The sequence below is a fragment of the Pelmatolapia mariae genome, linkage group LG5, assembly GCF_036321145.2.
Source record: "Pelmatolapia mariae isolate MD_Pm_ZW linkage group LG5, Pm_UMD_F_2, whole genome shotgun sequence".
NCBI classification, from domain to species: Eukaryota; Metazoa; Chordata; class Actinopteri; order Cichliformes; family Cichlidae; genus Pelmatolapia; species Pelmatolapia mariae.
Window position 1 is genome coordinate 28,607,513 of NC_086231.1, and position 19,350 is coordinate 28,626,862.

The 19,350-nt window shown below is 42.4% G+C and overlaps 1 protein-coding gene and 1 non-coding gene across 3 annotated transcripts in view; one reads left to right on the forward strand and one right to left on the reverse strand.

Moving 5' to 3' along the window:
• Nucleotides 1-15,183, forward strand: part of fgd5a (FYVE, RhoGEF and PH domain containing 5a) — a 33,166-nt gene extending 17,983 nt beyond the window's left edge. Inside the window, exons 8-21 of one of the 2 annotated variants that reach the window (XM_063474612.1) lie at nucleotides 4,041-4,131; nucleotides 4,526-4,576; nucleotides 4,715-4,773; nucleotides 5,514-5,585; nucleotides 5,788-5,856; nucleotides 9,247-9,330; nucleotides 9,418-9,497; nucleotides 9,616-9,712; nucleotides 10,068-10,205; nucleotides 10,359-10,461; nucleotides 10,555-10,691; nucleotides 11,138-11,266; nucleotides 11,586-11,740; nucleotides 13,504-15,183. In XM_063474612.1, coding sequence (XP_063330682.1) covers nucleotides 4,041-4,131; nucleotides 4,526-4,576; nucleotides 4,715-4,773; nucleotides 5,514-5,585; nucleotides 5,788-5,856; nucleotides 9,247-9,330; nucleotides 9,418-9,497; nucleotides 9,616-9,712; nucleotides 10,068-10,205; nucleotides 10,359-10,461; nucleotides 10,555-10,691; nucleotides 11,138-11,266; nucleotides 11,586-11,740; nucleotides 13,504-13,540 — 1,302 coding nt within the window. In that variant the 3' untranslated portion in view covers nucleotides 13,541-15,183. The remainder of the gene's footprint in view (nucleotides 1-4,040; nucleotides 4,132-4,525; nucleotides 4,577-4,714; nucleotides 4,774-5,513; nucleotides 5,586-5,787; nucleotides 5,857-9,246; nucleotides 9,331-9,417; nucleotides 9,498-9,615; nucleotides 9,713-10,067; nucleotides 10,206-10,358; nucleotides 10,462-10,554; nucleotides 10,692-11,137; nucleotides 11,267-11,585; nucleotides 11,741-13,503) is intronic. The other variant, XM_063474613.1, reaches the window with a different exon arrangement.
• trnae-cuc (transfer RNA glutamic acid (anticodon CUC)) lies at nucleotides 10,866-10,937 on the reverse strand. The gene has a single exon. It is a non-coding gene; the product is annotated as a tRNA-Glu (tRNA).
• Nucleotides 15,184-19,350: the final 4,167 nt, after the last annotated feature.

The window sequence follows — 19,350 nt, forward strand, 5'->3', positions numbered from 1 at the left end:
TGTTTTCTTGTTTCTGCAAGCTTGGGTTCAGAAAAAGCACATGATAAAAATGATCCCATCCATCCATCCATTTGCTTCCGCTTATCCTTTTCAGGGTCGCGGGGGGGCTGGAGCCTATCCCAGCTGTCTTAGGGCGAGAGGCAGGGTACACCCTGGACAGGTCTCCAGTCTGTCGCAGGGCTAACACATAGACAACCATTCGCGCTCACATTCACACCTATGGGCAATTTAGCGTTTTCCAATTAACCTATCCCCACTAAGTGCATGTCTATGGACTGTGGGAGGAAGTCGGAGCACCCAGGGAGAACCCACACAAACACGGTGAGAACATGCAAACTCCACACAGAAAGACCCTGGCCTGATGGTGGAATTGAACTCACTGAACTTCTTGCTGTGAGGCAACAGTGCTAACCACCTTGTCACCGTGCTGCCTTCGCTAAAAATGATCCAGTATTTTTTTTAAAAACATAAACAAAAGAAGTAAAATCTCAGGTTTCCTTTAAACATTCATGGAGGGAAAGCAAATCAGGGTGCAGAAATCAAACCTAGCGTTTCCCCTGGTGCTTACTTTACAGCTCTCAGCTTTTATTTTTGTCACCCAGCTTCCACAGGGAGACGCTGGCCTTTCTGAACCCCCTCTATCCCCTCTCCTCTTCATCTAACTGACCTTTCTGCTGCCATGCTCGCATATTCTATACCCACTCCAAAGCAAATTCTCATTGTTTTGCCAGCGTGAGTCTCTTCATCCAGGAGGTTGGATTTGGGTGAAGGGATCAGCAAAGGCTCAGTCTAATAAGGTCTGTGGTCTAATTCCATCACTGTGGTCAAAAAATTGTGCACATGGTCCGCTTAATAATCCTTACTTTGTGCTCCTGCTGAATATGAACATGTACAGCTTGAGCGGGTAACAACACAACTGACATATTTTGAGTAAGACGCAGGATATTAAGAAACCCTATAGATAAACCCACATACACAGCATTCTCATCTCTGCGCTGCTGTTTACTGAGCTTAAACCAATGTGAAGCAGCACACAGGTGACCCTGAGTAGAAAGTCTACCAACTCAAAATGATTGAGTCTTTATATAAGCCTCATCTGCCTCTGGTTTCATCAGTGTACAGATCATTAGAAAGCACTGCCCGGGCTCATTCATGTTACCTATTCAGCTCAGCTCCTCTGTAACCAAATGCACGCGTCAACAGCTCCATGCCGTGTGCTGATTCGCCGTGAGTGCCTGACACAATGGTTCCAAGCATTTCTGGTTTGATAAGAAAAACGAATGGACAAGGCACCAACTGTCTTCGCTCATGAATATTCAACAGCAGCTGCCTCTTCCCAGAAAGAAAAACTTTGGCTCTGTCAGATCAAATATAAATAGAGGGGAGCGGAGGTGAGAAATGACTCGCAGCCACGGACAGTAAACACTGACCTTTCGTAATCTTACGACATGTTTCCACACTTGGACAAGCTCGGCTCTAAATAACCTTGATCAAAGTCAATTACATGCCTCAACATGAAGGCGCTATAAGCTCCTTTTCTCACATCATAAACTGCTGCTACCCCAGAATATATGCCGTGAATGGCTTGATTGGTCTGAATGATTTGTGTGGGGTTGGCCTTACATCTCCAAAAGTATCACCCGGAGAGGCAGTCGCTATTAAATTCTCCTGGGAGGATCGCTCCAGCTGTCAGTATATATTCAACCTGCATTTACTTTTCCCTTATTACATATAAGCATGTAACCTGGAGTCTGTCCTTCCCACAGTCCCACACCAGGGCATTATGTGTGGGTGATGAATGCTGTGCTGTACCAAAGGACTGCTTTGGGAGTTACATGGTGATTGTGACCCCACTGTAATCAGGAGGAAAGAGGGCTGAGGGAGAGCAAAGACAATCATATAGGCACACTGTACCTGCTCCTGAGAGATGCTGTGTTGTTGTTTAATACTGGTTGTGTGGCACATCTCAAGTCATTATACCTACAAAAAAGCACAAGCATTGACTCGGGTAATTGTACTCACAGCTTGCTGTTCTTTTTTCTGCATTTAAAAATAGTCAATCTTCATTAGATCTGGCTATTTTCAGTGCTTACCTCCCCTCAACACCTCCGTTTCCTTTTTTCCACTCTCCCGGCCAATTGCTTTTTTAATGCCACAAGCCAAAGTGCTGCAGCATAAGTGCTAGCAATTTCATTGTGGATGTGGTGATGACAGTGATAAAGTAGCCACAGACCCTGATCAGATCACTGCTCGACCCTTACAGGATTACAGTCTCCTCTGGATGGCCAGTGTTGCTCATTTACCACGTGAGCCAACACAGCGTGGTGTGCTTGTGTGTTACCCATTACCTCTGTTACCCATTCATTTGTGTCCCTGCATGTGTGTGTCTGATTGTCTTTGCAGGGCGATTGTCATTCACAAATTGCATGGATGTCATTCAACTGCAAACACTTCAGAAATCTCCTTCCACAGCACTTCAGGTTGGATTAGTATTCATGCGGTAGCGTAGATGTGTGTAAACGTCGCGTGTTTTCCTCCTGTGCCAGAAGCCTAGGGGGACAGTGGGAGGCTGTGCAGCAGGTGGACAGAGAGCGATAGGGGGAAGAGAGAGCGATGGAGTGAAATCCTTGTAAAGGCAGCTGGGCAATGAGGCAGACAGAAGCTAATTAGAGCCACAGCCTCCTTTACAACTCCCCAATTAGATCAGTTCTGTGTGCAGGCAGCAAATCAGCTGGCCGTGACAGAGTGTGAGAGGTGTGGGGCTTCTTTTTTTTTTTATCTCTGCGTTTCTGTGGACGTGTTTATTTGCCAGCACAATGCATCGCACATTCGCTCCTCTCTCCCCCTTCGTTTGGTCTCACCCAAACAAACTGCAGGCTAATTACCATCTCTCGAAAGCTACTTCCTCTTTACAAGTGTCAATTGGATGACAATTTACATGCAACACTTGAGTGGAGCGGATGCTCTGAAAACAGAATGGAGAGCTAGTTATTATTGTTCTCAATGCATCATGCAGTGATCAGTGAGACAGGAGGAAAGAAGGAAGGCAGAAAAGTAAAGGCTAAAGCTGAGGGGTAAAAAAACAACAACACACCTTCATACACAGAAACCTAAAGAGTAGGTGAGTGGACGTCACTAGAAGAGGCCTCAGCTTTCTGTTACTTTTTGACTCCTGCAATCCAGATAATGAAGACAAAGCGGTGTGTTTAAGTCATACCGCATCCCTCCCCTTTTAGAGCCCCAATCAGCGTTATCTCATCACCAACCACGGCCTGGGTGTACGTGGGAAGTGATCCATCATTTGCACACTGCACGCACGTGTGAATGCGTCTGAAATTGGATGATAGAGCGTGTGTTTGTGTCTGCGTGGGCTCCTGTGTGTGCACGAGTGTGTATGCGTTTGTGTGGTGTAAATAAGATGAAGATGCTGTTTCCCACAGGGTGCTATCTGTGCCTCGCTAATGAAGGATGGGACTTCATTGGATTAGAAAAAAAACTCTGTGCGTGTGTGTGTGTGTACACAGACAGTACACAGACCCCCACTGCTTCTCCACCGCTTAGGGCATAAATACCTGTCAGAGACAATTAGATCCTGATTGATTTTCTAAAGCTCTCTCTGATTGTGCCACTTTTTGTCCCCTTTCACCTGCAAATGACTGCACCGAGCAGAAGAATGGGAGTCGCTTCAGGTTTTTATACACTGGTGGAAAAGATGTTTTAAGGTCATCCTGTCCGATAGGTTTCCTTTGGTCACTGGTGCCCTTGACTTGCAACACTGACTCATAGTGGTTAACCTTATTTGGGAGCCAGAGAAGCGGCTCTTTGTGTGTAGCTCAGGGGCACCGTTGCACTCTTTTGTGGGTGAGATCTTTTGTGGGAGAAGGTATTTAATTTCACAAAAATTTTGTTCTGCGGAAATAATATGTCTGCAGTGTACACTTCAGCAAATGACCCCTAATAAAAACCTTTCCATGTAGACTAGTCATGGATGATTTTTTACAAGCCTCTAAAATTTCCAATGTGTGTGTGTGTCTGTGCAGAGAAGAAGCCCAGAAGAAGCAGAAGTCCCACTGAAACACCAGCTGCTGCAGGTTATAGTGAGAGTGCTTCAATACCGCATGCTACTCACAGGTAACACATAAACGCACATATGCACACATTTAATTGTAAGACAAAGTGTTATTTATGCTTAACATGAGCTGTTGTTTCCACTTGGAGCAATTATGTGGCAGCTTAACCTGCTGACATCAGCTAACAGTAGCCACTCAGCATAGTGTTGCGCATCCCAGGAGTTATACTGGGCTGGGGCTGTCTGGGGTCCATCCGCTCTTCAGTGTCATCACAGCACACTCAACCTCACTCATTTTCAACAGTGTGTATTCTTGCAAAAGTTGGACTTAAAGATACAATTTCATTTGTACCACTAGTTATGGCCAGACAACCGTAGATGCTTCACACCTGCAAATTCAGATTTAACCTTGTTTTACCTTGTCTTGTTTTCATATCTTCTCTCTGATTTCTCCAGATTACCTGAACAACCTCTCTCCTGATTCCAAAGAATACGAGGACACTCAGGGTAAATCTGCATGCTTTGTGCTGACACACGCGTGCACACTTGCACGCAGCTGTATCGGGGCCTGGCTGTTGTGTCAGAGCCAATGAGAGGGTTCCAAGTCCAACACTCTCTCTTTTTCTTTCTCTGTTTGTGTTGCAGCTGCCTTGGTGATTGTGTCCGAGGTAGCCGACCAGGCCAACGACAATCTGAAACAGGGGGTGAGTCTCTGAGTCAGGATACACCCCGCGAGTTTACATTCAGACTGTGTAGCCCCTGTTGAGTTTGACATATTCACAGCCCAGCGTTGCGGTTGCTGCGTCTTTATTCTGCGTGGCAATGAAAGAACAATTTTCAAGCGTGACAAGATTAGACAGCTGAGGTTTTTCTCCCACGTGAATCCTTCTTCCAAACGACTTGCAGGAGTGAAGGGGAGCTCTATTCCTCTTTTTTGGCATTTAGCTTGTTGATTTACGCAAGAGGCAAGGAAAGATGATGTCATCAGAAAGTCCCAGGTGTTTATTACAAAGGGAGCAGTGTAAAGGGTGAATATGACCCCCCACCCTCCCACACACACACACACACAGACACACACACACACACACACACAAATTATCTCTTCATGGAGATAATTATAAGGGAGGGAATGGTTTGTGAATGAACTGGCAACTCCACCTCACTGCCGAGCTCCCATGTGGATCTTTGGCTTACCTCCTCTGTTTATCACACTTTTTTTCTCATTTGTGCACAAGCCCTGACACATACACATACAAACTGACAGACGGTGGTAGCACATCTCTCTCTTTGGGCATGAAAGGGAGGGAGTCGGAAAGGGATGTGATACTAAAAATGTGAGGGATGGCAGACACAGAGAAACAGGGATGGTTCAGTTCTTTGTCTTCTCTTCCATCAGTCACTAGATAATCTCTCTCTCTAACTTCCTGCTTCTCTTCTTCTGCAGGAAAACTTGTTGCGTCTGGTTCACATTGAATACAGCGTGAAAGGGAAGAGGGACCTTCTGAAACCTGGAAGGGTGAGTATCGTGTAGTTCTGTCTGACAACGTTACTGCTGCACTGTCAAAAACAAAGCAACACCAAAATCTGAATGCCAGACCTCTGAGGTCACTTTGAAAGCATAAAATGACTGGTCATGTGTTTACGTAATGTTGTAAGGATTAGTTTACAACATTACAACAACCTAACATGCAAAGCTTTTATACTGTTTCTTTTGGCAGATGTTTGTCAAAGAGGGCACACTCATGAAGGTCTCCAGGAAAAGTAGGCAACCTCGGCACCTGTTTCTGGTAATGGCATTACATCGGATACTTAGTACTACTGGTGTTAAAGCTTAAAAGTATTTCACTATTTTGTTTCTTCAGTAGTTTGAAATGATCTAATATTAGCTGTGATTAGCCTAGCTTATCTTTAAAAATGCTAATCATAGGAAAGATTAAAGAAAATGTGGTGGACAAACTGTGCAATGTAAACACTCGTAACATGGTGGAAGGTTGTTTCTCCCATCTCTTCTTTTTATGTATTAGCCTTATTAACCTTTGCTGAAAGACTGGTAAATATCTAATATCAGCCAATAGTTTTACCTCACCAATAAATCAGTTGGGTGCCAATCTTTGTTCAAAGTAGCATATTTAATATTTATCCTGAGTGACTTAATCAAACTTTTGGCTATAGCTTGACCTTTCTTTCAAGTGCTTTTTGCATTATTTCACACACGTTTACCAAAACAAAGCCTCGTGTATTCAGTATCTTTGGAAAGTGCCATCTCAGTTAGAGTTCAAAAGAAACTCGTGTGGTTTTAAGCAAGGTATGGATGGACAGCACGAGGACAGAAAACACCTGCAGTGTTATTTAGGTAATGTTAAAATGAATGCTGGCGTGGTCTGCAGAAAATGTGGAGGAATGTTGGACAGGGTTGTGCCGCAAGTTAGGTGAGGTTTTGGGGAAGGGTGGGGGGCACAAGGCCAAGGCTGTAAGACCTCGACTAAACACCACACCCATCTAGCCAAGGGCCTCCCTCTCCACTCTCCTCCTCTCCCCTCCTCCCCTCCCAGGACTTGTTTTCCAGGGCCCCACTTCCTTACAGGATGTTTGGTGTGGGTCACTGGATGCCGACTTCCTGTGTATTGGGAGGGAACTGACAGCGAAGTGAAGGCCAGACACCCTGTAGAATGCAGGGAGGAGGGGTGGTGGTGCTACACAAACACATAATGTGAAATAGAGAAGTCCCATCTATTGTTTCATGTGCAATCAGTGCTGTCTCATGTTATGAATTTCCATGGGCAGCATATTTGCCATAGGGTTTTCCAGGTAGCATGTAACATTTGAGACACCCAGGATTGAATCATCTTTTTCATTTTGTTCTCTTCCATCAGTCTCTTGCTGTTTCTAAACTGATAAGCTCTAGCTTGAAAATGTTAGTGGTTGATACTTTAGGCTATTAGGACTATAAAGCTATTTTCTCCCTTGAAGCCGACAGCTCCAGAGGTTGAGGTGTTATTTATGGGACTTTAAAGAAACTGAAATACAAACGGCGCCGATGAAAGCAATCAACCACCTCTGTGACAGAGAGAAGCTGCACCCATGTCACAAGCCAGGGCTCACAAAAGAAAGAAAAGCAGGCTGAGTGAGTGAGAGGAGGGATTAAGAGGGAGGATGGAGATCTAGAGAGATGTCAGAGGGAAACGAGTAAAAGGGGCAGGTAAAGGAGGTGACGCTTTTAGGGGAGGAGATGAAATGCCACTGTCGAAAAAAGTAAATGTCTTGGTTGCTCAAGTGGATATAATTTGCGTCTCGTGGGTTATGTCTGTGAAATCTGTTAACTTGGCGCTTGCTTGGATTTCTGTGGAATGAGTAAATGAGCAGTGCAGGGTGGAGCAGAAGAGCTGCGGCGGCTCGAGCACAGAGGTCGTAGGCAGGGCTCGGGCTTGGCTATCATGCAGTGTTTTGTCTCCAGCCAGTCGTCCAATGAAATGCGTTACTGCTGCTGTTTGTGTTGTTGTTGTGGTGAAGGTGGCCAGTTCCACCCAGCTCTGGTTCTCAGCGTAGCCTAAGAAGGCTGTGAAGGCGAGGGGAGGCCCGGAGTCCAGAGCAGGGTGGAGAATTCCTGGATGCTGCTTATAAGGCCCCAGCGGATGTTTAGAGCACACATAAGGTGTGACCGATGATGTCATTTCTTTTGTCTGTGTTGTGAGAACACAATAGACTCTTGGTGAATTCAGGGGATTCAAATACCTCAAGTTTGACAGGAAAATAAACATTTTCCTTACAGTAATGCCTGATTTTGTTGTTTGCATACATGGGAATTCTGTGCTGACAGGATGCACAGAGGTGAGTGTGATGTGAAAACGCAACCTAGTACTTAACCAGCTCTACCCTCGGTGCTGTTTTGGGCAGCTGTGGTGCTTTTGTTTATATAACACTACCACCTTGTGTTAGCAGGTGGTATTACATCCCGAGTAAATCATTTTCTCATCAGGAGGAGAAACTGTAAAAATCTACAATAAATCAAAAGCTTAGTCAACAAATAAATCAGTTAATAAAAAATATTATGAATTAATTTATTGTTTCTGCTTTTTTTTTTTTTAAATGTTGGCAGTTTCAGTCCACCATATAATATTGTGAGAATAAGAGAGCAGCTGAAAGTAGCCATTATATCTCAAATAGTCAGTGTTGGGGAGTAATACATGTACCGCCGTTACGTATTTAGAATACAAAATATGAGTAACTGTATTCCGTTACAGTTACCGTTTAAAAAGGTGGTATTTAGAATACAGTTACTTTGTTGAAATAAATGGATTACACGGCGGTACTTTCCTGTTTCATATTGTCGCGGGTCAGGACTGTTTGGGTTTGTTTGACAGCTACGTTCTGTTGTTCCAGGCGGCAGCGTTACGGTTGCCATGGTTACAGTGTGACGCGCTCTCTCTCTGCGTGTTTCCTGGGTGAGAGAGCGCTTTTTTGTTGTTGTTGTTGTTGTGCTAAGCTAAAAGGCAGAATGCTACAGGCATGGCCCTAAAGAATGTAGCCTCATGGGCAGTGTAGTCCGTGCTGCAGCGAGAATGGACTACCATACACGTTATGTGTCTGTGAACGAGGGAGGGAGAGAAAGGAAAAGTCCGAGCTGTCACGGAGCAAAAACGGGAGCTGGAAGCATGTAAATATAATAATAACCACTGCAGCCAAGAAGAGTGCCTGACGAGCCCATTTGTAAGTAAGCTATTAAGACTCAACTGTACACTGTGTTCGTGTTTTCCTCCGGAAAAAATAAGTTCCGTTGGAGCAGCCTTTCAACGCCTCTCTCTGTCTCTCGCTAGCAAAGTTGACCCAGACAACAAAGTAAAGCTAGTTTTCAGCTACGAGCCCGACACGGAACCCGCCGTATTAGCCAGATGTCCCTTTACTGCGGTTCGGAGCCGCGGACCTTCAGTAACAGTAATAAATCACAGCAATAGTACATTCACGTAGTTGTAAACAGCATGATAATATATTAAGTAATCCAAAGTATTCAGAATACGTTACCCTCATTGAGTAACGTAACGGAATACGTTACAGAATACATTTTGGGGCATGTATTCGGTATTCTGTAATGGAATACATTTTAAAAGTAACCTTCCCAACACTGCAAATAGTGAAATCTTTCTATGCCTCTTATATTTTCTTTCCTTTTTCTCCTTCAGATGAACGACATAATGCTGTACACCTACCCTCAGCAGGATGGGAAATACAGGCTCAAGAACACACTGTCTCTGTCAGGGATGAAGGTACATTAACTTTTCCAAGTTTCATATACACGTTTTGCTTTTTTGCTTTTTACTGCACTGTGATCTGGTCTTGTTTGTCACACACAGGTGAGCAAACCCACGCTGGGCAATGTGCTGAACTGTCTTAAGATTGAGGTGTCCGACATCACCATTACACTCTCTGCCAGGTGAGCCGCTGACATTCAGAACTCTGATGTGAACAATGGCTGTCATTTCCAAAGAAATCTACACATTCAGTCAGGCACATCAGGGGCATCAAGTGTGTATTTCTGTATTTCTCTTCAGTTCTGTTGGAGAAAGGGAGGACTGGTTCCACACACTAAGTCGAGCCATAGCGGACCACGCGGCGGGACTCTGCACATTTGGCGGGCCCTGCAGTGAGGTAGGAAAAATAACTTCAGTGTAACACAATACGATTTGTCATAGAAGAGAACTTTCATCTGAGTCATAGTAAGAAAGTATGGCGCAGAATTAGCTAAGAGAAGGGTTTGATGATTCACTTTTTAAATAAATTACCATTTATAAGCCCTATCTACTTATTATTGCTGGCAATAACTTGCAGTTCAACTCCTATGATATGTATTTGTCAGAAGGTTCAATAAACTCTCTCAGCTTTGAAAACAAAAAGACTTTTCTGGCAATTATTTTGTGGTTCGAGCTTTACAGGGTTAAGAGTTGAATTCTGAAAAAGCGAGCTTTATTCGTGCTGTAACATCTCAACATCACTGTCCAATCAGGCCCGTGAGAAATTGTGGATGGCCCTGGGTGAGGCTGCACCTGTCCTCGTGCCAGTTTCTCATGTGATGATGTGCATGAACTGCACCTCCGACTTCAGCCTCACTCTCAGACGACACCACTGCAATGCGTGTGGCAAGGTCAGACCCAAAGTTTGCTCTCACTCGAACGTGGTTGGCGTTTAGCTGTAAACTTGTTTGGGGATATTGGGGACATAATCTTACCATACCTTACTGTTACTTTGGAGATTTTCACTGTAGATGTATTACGATGTCACTGATGTGTCCGCACAGGTGGTGTGCCGGGCTTGTTCCAGAAACAGATACCCTCTGAAGTACCTCAAAGACAGACTGGCTAAAGTGTGCGATCACTGTTATGCCGAGCTCAGGAAAAGAGGTGAAGCTTGTTTTAAAACTCACTGTACAATGTAAACCTTATTATTTCCAGTTGTTTACCTTGATAAGGTAATGAGTTTGCATTTGCCTGCAGGTGGAAGTGTGTCAGCTGCCTGTGATAACTCCAGCCCTCGGACTCACCGGGCCAGTCGTCCCCTCTCTGCTGTTTTCCAGAGTCTGCAGCCCCCTAGTCTGTGGAAGTCCCGGAAGAGCATTTCCCCTCTGACCCAGGTGAACTACTCGCTGCCTGTTATCTCTACCCTTTTTTCAAATCCTGATAACTATTAGCAAGAGAGTATTGCTTATTATTACCAAAGTAACACGGACCACTGTGATATTTAGGAAAACCTTTTAAGAACATTTATATCCCACATACCCTTGTATTACTGGCGAAAGTAAAGATTATTCCCTGACCGGGAATCGAACCCGGGCCGCGGCGGTGAGAGCGCCGAATCCTAACCACTAGACCACCAGGGAGCTGTGTGAATGGAGGATGTCTGTGTGTACTGCCATCACTGGAATCTAGTCCAGCTGCTTACTGCAGTACACAAAAACTGCCACTAGGGTTCACACTACTTTGTACCCTTTCATTTGTCTTTACAGCTGTGACAAACAGCTGACTCATCATCCCTGTTATTAGAGTTTCTGAATGTCTAATAAATTACAATTATCTGCAGGTGTCACTTGGTGTGGAGGGCTCAACCATGAGTGGGAGTTTGCAGCGCAGGAAGAAGAGCAAAAGGAAGTGGAAGCGACTGTGGTTCCTCCTCAAAGACAAGGTGCTCTACACCTTCACAGCCAGTGAGGTGAGGGGGCACAGAGTCTCCCACACCAGCCCCAAACACATTCACACATTATCGCCACTCAAGCAAAGAAATATTCTTACTGCCTTTATCCAGCTCTTCTCAAGTGCATGACAGCTATTTAACTACATATCCATTAACTTTTTCAGCCTCATGAGCAGAACACTTATTGACTAATAAAGGGAATCTCTGTGCTCTCTCTCTCTCCCTCTCTCTCTGTTTCTTTTTTCTTTTGTTTTCCTCAAAGCACGAGCAACTTATTAAGTTGTTGTTGCTGCTGACGGCCAGATTGGCATTTTTAACTTGTGCCTGCTTCCTTCAGGATAAAGTGGCTTCAGAGAGTCTGCCTCTGCAGGGCTTCACCGTCAAGCTGACTGAGAGGCCAGAGGGAGAAGAAAGCAGTAACGTATTCCATTTGTACCACAAGAAAACACTCTACTACACCTTCAAAGCAGATGATCAAAACACTGCTCGCAGGTCAGTGCAAATGCTTTTACAAGCACATTCATGGAGTGTCTTTTAAAAGCACATTCTCTGACTAGGAATCATAGCCAGACTACAGCAACAAGAGCGCTAAATCTTAATCACTGGACCACCAGGGAGCTGTAGCAAGGCATGTGTGGTATGTTAGACAGCAGGCAGTGAGCAGCTGATCTCCTGCAGTGCAGCATAATGTACTCTCCATGCATTCTCGCTTTCTCGTGTAAGATTGCTGCACTGACCGTTAACAAGTCTCCTGTCTTCTGTTAATGTTTGCACTCGTTTATCTGCATTTATGTCCTCTATTGCTGATCTGTTTTGGTAGAATGTGTGACTCTGTGAAGGCTGACAGCAAGCTTATTAATGCACTTGTTTTAATAAATACGTGGCAGTTTGCAGCATCCCCATTTTACTGGCAAAGAGTGGAGGTGGCAGGCTGTGTTTGTTAAAGTGGATTCGTTTCTCTTCCAACTGACTTTGAGATTTACAAAAGGCATCAATTATTATAATGGGCCATGACAATTTATTTGAATTCACTTGTTACTTACTGTCAGCCCTGTTTTGTAGGTTGTTGGGGTTTTTTGCTTGTAAAAACAGTTCAAAAGAGTGCATATATATTTATTTTTGAAAAGTATTTGAGCAGGAGGTCTTCCAAGATTTAAACTGGATTCCTTTGAGGGGCTCCTGGGATGGGATGACATAAAAAGAAAAATAACTCCAAGGCACTTTCTTTTAAATTGCAAATAAAATGGATTTATTCTCACGGCGCTCCGTGAAATCTGTTCTGACTCCCTGACGAAGATTTGCATCCCTTTTTTTTCTGCTTAAAGTTAAATATAAGCGTGTCACAACAATAAAAGAGAGCCTTTTTTAACTTTTAAAGTTCATATTCTTATTGAACAAAGCGTGAATGTTATTTGGAGCGCCGCTGGATTTATACAGTCATGTAAAATAGTAAGCTTACCCTTATTAAGAGGGTAAGTAGCTATTGGGGACGCTGCTTGTCAAATGTGCTTGATTAACGGATCATCAGCGCACGTGAGCACCTCTGTGAAAGCAGAAGTTTTGTCCTGGGAGTAACAGGCAAACCTTAATTGAGAATGGGTCATGCAATAGGACAATGATCTCAAGCACAGTTACAAATCTACAGCAGAATGACTGAAAAAGGAAAGAATCCGTGTCTTGCAAGAGCACAGACCTCAACCTGATTGAAATGCTCTGGTGGGACCTTAAGAGAGCTGTGCATATATGAATGCCAGTAAATCTCGATGAACTGAAGAAACTCTGTAAAGAAAAGTGAGCAAAATTCCTCCACAATGATGTGGAGAGGGATAAAGTCATACATGATTACTTCAAGTTTTTGCTGATAAAAATGGCACTAAAAGCTACTGAATCATGGAGTGTTTTTGGTGTTTCACAGTAAAATAGTCTATTGAAATCAAAACAAGCTGATAAAGAGAATGAGCAGAAGGTGTACACAATGAGTGCAAATCATACAAACCTGTTAAATAAAAAAGACAAAGAAAGCCGCTGAGTTTTATGATCTATTTTGTAAGATTTAATTTGTTGATTATACTCCACAAAAAACAAAGTGGTTAATATTCATATTAACAATTTAGTATCATAATTATGAGAAAACAGAAAAACACTGGGTGACCTTGACCTCTGATCTGTGACATAAGCTGACTTTCAAATCCAGTCAAAAAAAAAAAAAAGACAATGAGGTCGAAGGTCTAATGCTCCACTTCTTTGTGTTTCAGATGGGTCAATGCCATGGAGGAGGCCACTATTTTATAGCATCTGCTAAGTTAAATAAATGACGCATCCACTCCGTGACTGCAACAAAGCTACCTGCTGCATGTGAAGTCAGTCCATCAGTAAGGATTCATCACATCAGGCCTTTTGTGGGATATTGAGTGACAATTCAAACACCTGGGAGATTTTTCCTCAGAGGAATTCTGCTGTATGGAGAAGAGCAGCAGAATCCTCGAGTCGGATTTCACAAGAGCCTTCAGGAGCAGCTCAGATACCTTAAATACGTCACCTGAGAGAAAAAAAGTTATTTCTTCTGTTTTCACCTTTTTTTCAGATGTCTGCACTTTTTCCATTTTTTTTTTCATTTTTTTTATTTTTTGCTTTTCTGGTGTATTTTACCCGAGTTTCCACTGAACTGTTAAACCAGTCTTTGTCTTCTGCAGGAGACGTCCTTTCATATCAGTTTCGTTGCAGTTATGCATGACACAGTTTTGAGGTAACTGCAAAGACATGAAAAATAACTTTTGCTTCAGGGTAGTATGCATATCTTGTAAAGGGGGAACGGAGAGATACTTGGTATTCTGAATATATATTGTGAAGTATACACTGCAGATACTGAAGTGAGTTAGATGATTTATCTGTATAAAAATTGTGATTCACGATGTCCCCAATAAGGGTTCGTTTTAATCATCATAGTATGTGTACATTATTGTTCTTGTGGAGTTTTACACAGTTTTACTCTTGTGTTGAATCTGCAAAGCAAAGAAATGACCCTCGGCATGCCGTCCGCTCTAAAGCGTTTGTCAAAGGATGAACAATTTTGAAGATACTTTGTATTTTTTAAAAGTCTTTTAGAAATTTTTCACACAGCTCTGAAGTGCCAGTTGCTTTCTTCCTGTTGAATGCAGTGCATTTTGCAAGTGATGATGAATGTGCCTCACTCTTTATGTTATCACAGTACTGTACGGAGGGACCTTGCTTTTTAATCTATTCTTACATATACTTTAACCTTATAGTATTTTTGAACAGTTCAGTTACTGTGCAATCACATAAGAATATGTTATTGTGCCATTTTTCTGAGGGCCTTTTTAATGCTGTATATATATGCTGCTAGATATAATCATACTTTGGCTGCTTTATTATACAAAAGCTTCTTAAAAATACTACTGTCAAACTACCTTCATCCTCACAGTATTAGAGTGATCTCAGCCACTCGTGCCACAGGATTTCACTCGTAATCAGATGCAGAGTTTCTCTTAAATAACCCATCCAATGGCATTATCTGTTCCTTTCAGAATGAAGATCCATCATCAGACAAGCAGCATGATATCAAAAGCACATGTTTGAGTACTGTTCAGCTTTTCTACCCGTTTCCTATAGCTCACACCTACAGTGTTACTATGGTTGTACCTCTATAGCATATACTGCATTGTAAATGTTTATGTATATAGATGCATATAAAAAAAATAAACTACATTAAAAATACTTACTTAGTGGGCGTTCGCTGTGCCGTGCTGTGCTGCAGGCTTGTTTCTTTTTTACATTAAAATTCAGTATCAACAATAACGAGCGACTGTAAAATGATACCCACTGCAATAGCATAGTAACTTTTTGTATGTGTGTGTGGTTCTGGCTTTGCTGAGGATAGTTACAAGCACAACAGCACTGGATGCTCAGAAATGGATGTGCACTTCATCCTCTTCTCTCTGACAGAATCGTCTGTTGATTTATTCCCGTCTTGTTGCTATGCATTGTGTGTTTTTTGTACTGATGTTCACGCTGTGCTTATCTCCTACTGGTGATAAATACCGGGGTGATGGAGAAATGAGAACACAATGTACCTATCCTTCTCTATTGCCTGTGGTGCTGGAAAAATACAGCTTGGTTAAGTGAGCCTTTAATCCAGAAGGGGGCAGCACTACATCGTGTCAAACTGGTCTAATGTGAACTTTAGCCAGCCTACATCCTGTTTATTGTCTGTGTGAGCATGAGGAAATAGCTGGTGTTAAGTTTAAAAGGAGAGAAGTGAAAATAAGATTTAATAATCAATGAGAAAAGTGGACTTACATGGTAATGTTAATGAAGTTGTCAGCCCACTGATATGGATGGAAATATTTTGCTTTTAATATAAGGTTTTAAAAGAGAAAGAAAGAAAGAAAGAAGATTCATTTTGTTGTTTTATTGTTTTATAGTGTATCAGGATAAGTGTGTGCCAGAAACACACCACAGAATTTATAGTCTTAGCTTATTTGCAAAGGCCCGTGGCCTTTAAAATACATGAAACTCAACCACAAACACAGCAGAGGTAGTACAACACACAGTCTGCACAATACAGGTATAGATCAAGAGCAAAAGCTCACAACTGAACAACAGCAAAGTTGGCAAGTCACAAGAAAACCATGTAATAGAGAGCAGCAGATCATCCATAATTGCATTACTCAGAGTTTCAGGTGTAAATGATTTCAGTCAAAATCCAGATATTCCACATGTCGATCCCCAGAGAAGAAAAAGCTATTTGCGGAAATGGGGATTTACATAGAGCCCTTTATACTCCTCACTGGCTGCTCATCATGTTTTTGAGTACAGTCATCTTAAGGGTGACTAAGCACCTGAGGAGCCTGATCATGTGATAATTTAAATACCTTGCATCCTATTTAAAGCATTAAATTTTGGCTTCTGAGCTTAGCCATGCAGTATGATTCTCAATTGCATAGATGAAGTTGCTTGAAACATTCCTTAGAGATTTTGCTCCATATTAACATCATAGCAACTACTAATGCAAATCTCCCATTCCACACCACCAAAAAATAGTTGCAAATGATCTGACCTTTATGACATAGTGTAATCCTGGTGGAAGCAGCCATCAGACAGTACACAGTACTTTATGACCACAGTACACTGTGGTCTGTAACAATACTCAGGCGGGCTGTGGTGCTTAAATGATGCTCAGTTGGTATGAAGAGGCCCAAAGTGTTCCCCAACACCATTACACCACCATCAACAGGCTGAACTGTTGATGCAAGTTGTTTACACCAAATTCTGACTCTGCCATCTGCATGTTACAGTAGAAATCAAGACTCATCAGATCAGGCAATGTTTTTCCAATCTTTTACTGTCCAGTTTAGTTCAAATTGTATTCTCGGTTTCCTGTTCTTAGCTGAGAGACACCCAGTGTGGTCTTCTGCTGCTGTAGCCCACCTTACATCATCTTACAGTGCTGTGATTGCAGCCATTCCCCAACTCTCTGTGAATGGTACTCATGGCCATTGATCAGCGGTCTTTGATCATTGGTTGCTGATCAATGGGCATGAGAATTTGCATAATTATGATGAATAAACTGACCTCCCAGCCTATTGTTCCTTCAGTGGGCTGGTTTCAGTCATTATGCAAATGTACTGTTTATAAGATTGGGGAAACCTGCAGTCAGCTGAGACTGAACAAGTCACTTGGATGAGTGACGAAACGTTTCTCCCACAAAACGCTACATCCAAATGAACAGAATCAACTTTTGGAGATTTACTTACCTGGATGATTGAGAATGCATCAAGATGTTTTTACCCACTTAGGATTCAGGCATTTCTTTTAGTTTGATATCACAATCATTCTATGATTGAGTCGTTTACAGAACCAGCAGTTAGCTGCAACTTTAACACAAGTCAAGTACAGTTTTATTGTCAACCCAACAATATACACTCAACTATACAGTGGGACAAAATGTGGTCCTTCTGGATCAAAGGCGCACACTGTAAAAATAAATCGAAAAAATAAAAATGAAAAAATTCAAATATACATACATACATACATACATACAACTACACAGAAATAAGATAAACTAAAAGTACAATAATATTGTACTTGAATAAAGAGAGTAAAAAAAGAAGACAATGAGAATGAGAATAAATAAATACAATAGTACACAGAATAAATACAACACACAGACAGAGTCAAACAGTGCAATACAGAATAGTGCAAGTGTTGGGAGTGAGAGGAGAGTGTTATGTAGTCCAAGAAGTGTGTAGTGAAGAGAGTCCAGTGTGGAGGAGGGCAGCACGGTGTTCAGGAGCTGCTGGGGGGAAAATGCTATTGCACAATCACGCCGACCTGCTCCTGATGCCGCAGAGTCGTCTTCTGGATGGAACAGGAGTAAACAGTTGGTGGGAGGGATAATGCGGGTCAGCCATGATTCTAGTGGCTTTCCCATTGCAGGTGTAAATATCCTGTAGACTGGGTGGAGAGCTGCCAATAGTGTGCTCTTCGGTCTGCACAATCCTCTGGAGGGCTCTGGTCTCGTCATCCGATATATTTCGTCATTTCGCACAGGACCTAGGTGGAGGTGTTAACTTCGAGCAGGTCCAGCTTGCCGATCAGCTGTTAGGGAATGATGGTATTGAATGCTGAGCTGAAATCAATGAACAGCATTCTTACGTGGGCGTTGCGTTGATCCAGGTGTGATAGGGCTAGGTGGAGAGCCAATGAGATCGCATCATCCGTTAATTGGTATTGGTACAATTGATTGGAGTAAGTGCTACTGGACGGTAGTCTTTGAGCTCGGGCTGTAGCTGTCTTTGGTCAGCACAGGCTCTGAGCACATGTCCGACTTGTCTGGCCCAGCAGCTTTGTGTGGGTTGACTTTAGCGAGTCTTTCTCACACTGGCCTCTATAGTCCATCTTCCATCCCATTTAAAGAAGTGTGTGTTCACACTGCCCCTGGATGTCGTCTGAGGTGGCCTCTGGTTGTTGGTTGTAAACTGATCAATTTATGATGGCAAAGCCTGTGGTGAAAAAAAACAGAGAGGCTGATCATAAAAATGATCCAAGCATGCCTTGTGATCTTTACAGCATGTACAGTTAACACAGCTAAGTGGCTGAGAAATTTTTAAGATACTTTTGAAATAAAGCTATTCAAAGTCAATTAACTGGGACTATAATAATAGCAATGTTAGCCAGCAAACAAAACATTAGCTAACAAAGTTACTAAGTTATGTTACTGTTTCAAGCTCTCTCCCTGTTTGACATGCAGGGCGGATATTTTGGTGACACCGAGATTGGTAAGACACTAAACAGCAGTGTAATACCAACACTAGGTTAGATGACTCCTAATCCGATAAACTGAAATTATTCCTGTTTATAGAAGAAGTTTTTTGCCTGTTCGTTTGACTGACAGGAACAGGAAACAGTGGTTGGAAATTACTGTTGGTGTTACATGAGGGTAAAAAAGGGCTTTAAGCACCCGGGTAAAAACTCGACCCATGATAAAGCAGTACAACAAGTACAACATATTCTTCAGTTTTAATATGTGTCAATATTGTGCAGACTGCTGGCTACTTTCGTTCTTACATTTGATTTATACTGGGTCACTACTTTTGCGCTATAATGATGCTGCTGGCTTCTTGTTTCACACTGAAAATTAGGAAATGTGTCATCAGTTATAAAAAAGCTGACAGGAAAAGAAGGATGGAAATGTAATTTGGTTAATTTAGTTACACTTACAAATACTGCTGCCTCCAAACTGCAAGCATCAATAAAATGTTACAGTATTGTTTTCTATATCCGTGGATATATCATTATTGCTAGTTTTCTTGAAATAGACAATGTTCATTAAAAAGAATATCTCTGATAACAACATTTCACTGTCCTACAACATACAGAACAGACCACATTAGAAATGATGTATATGTAGACGCACTAATTACACCTGGCTGAATGGATGCAGTAACAACATGTTACTTAGCTAATCTAGTTATTTGTTTCCAGTTGTGTGCAGTTGCTCCAGTCTTATTGAAAGTATACTTTTTTAATCTTAGCATGCTTGTGGACCAAGACTTGTGGCCTGTTGCTCGATAACTTATTGT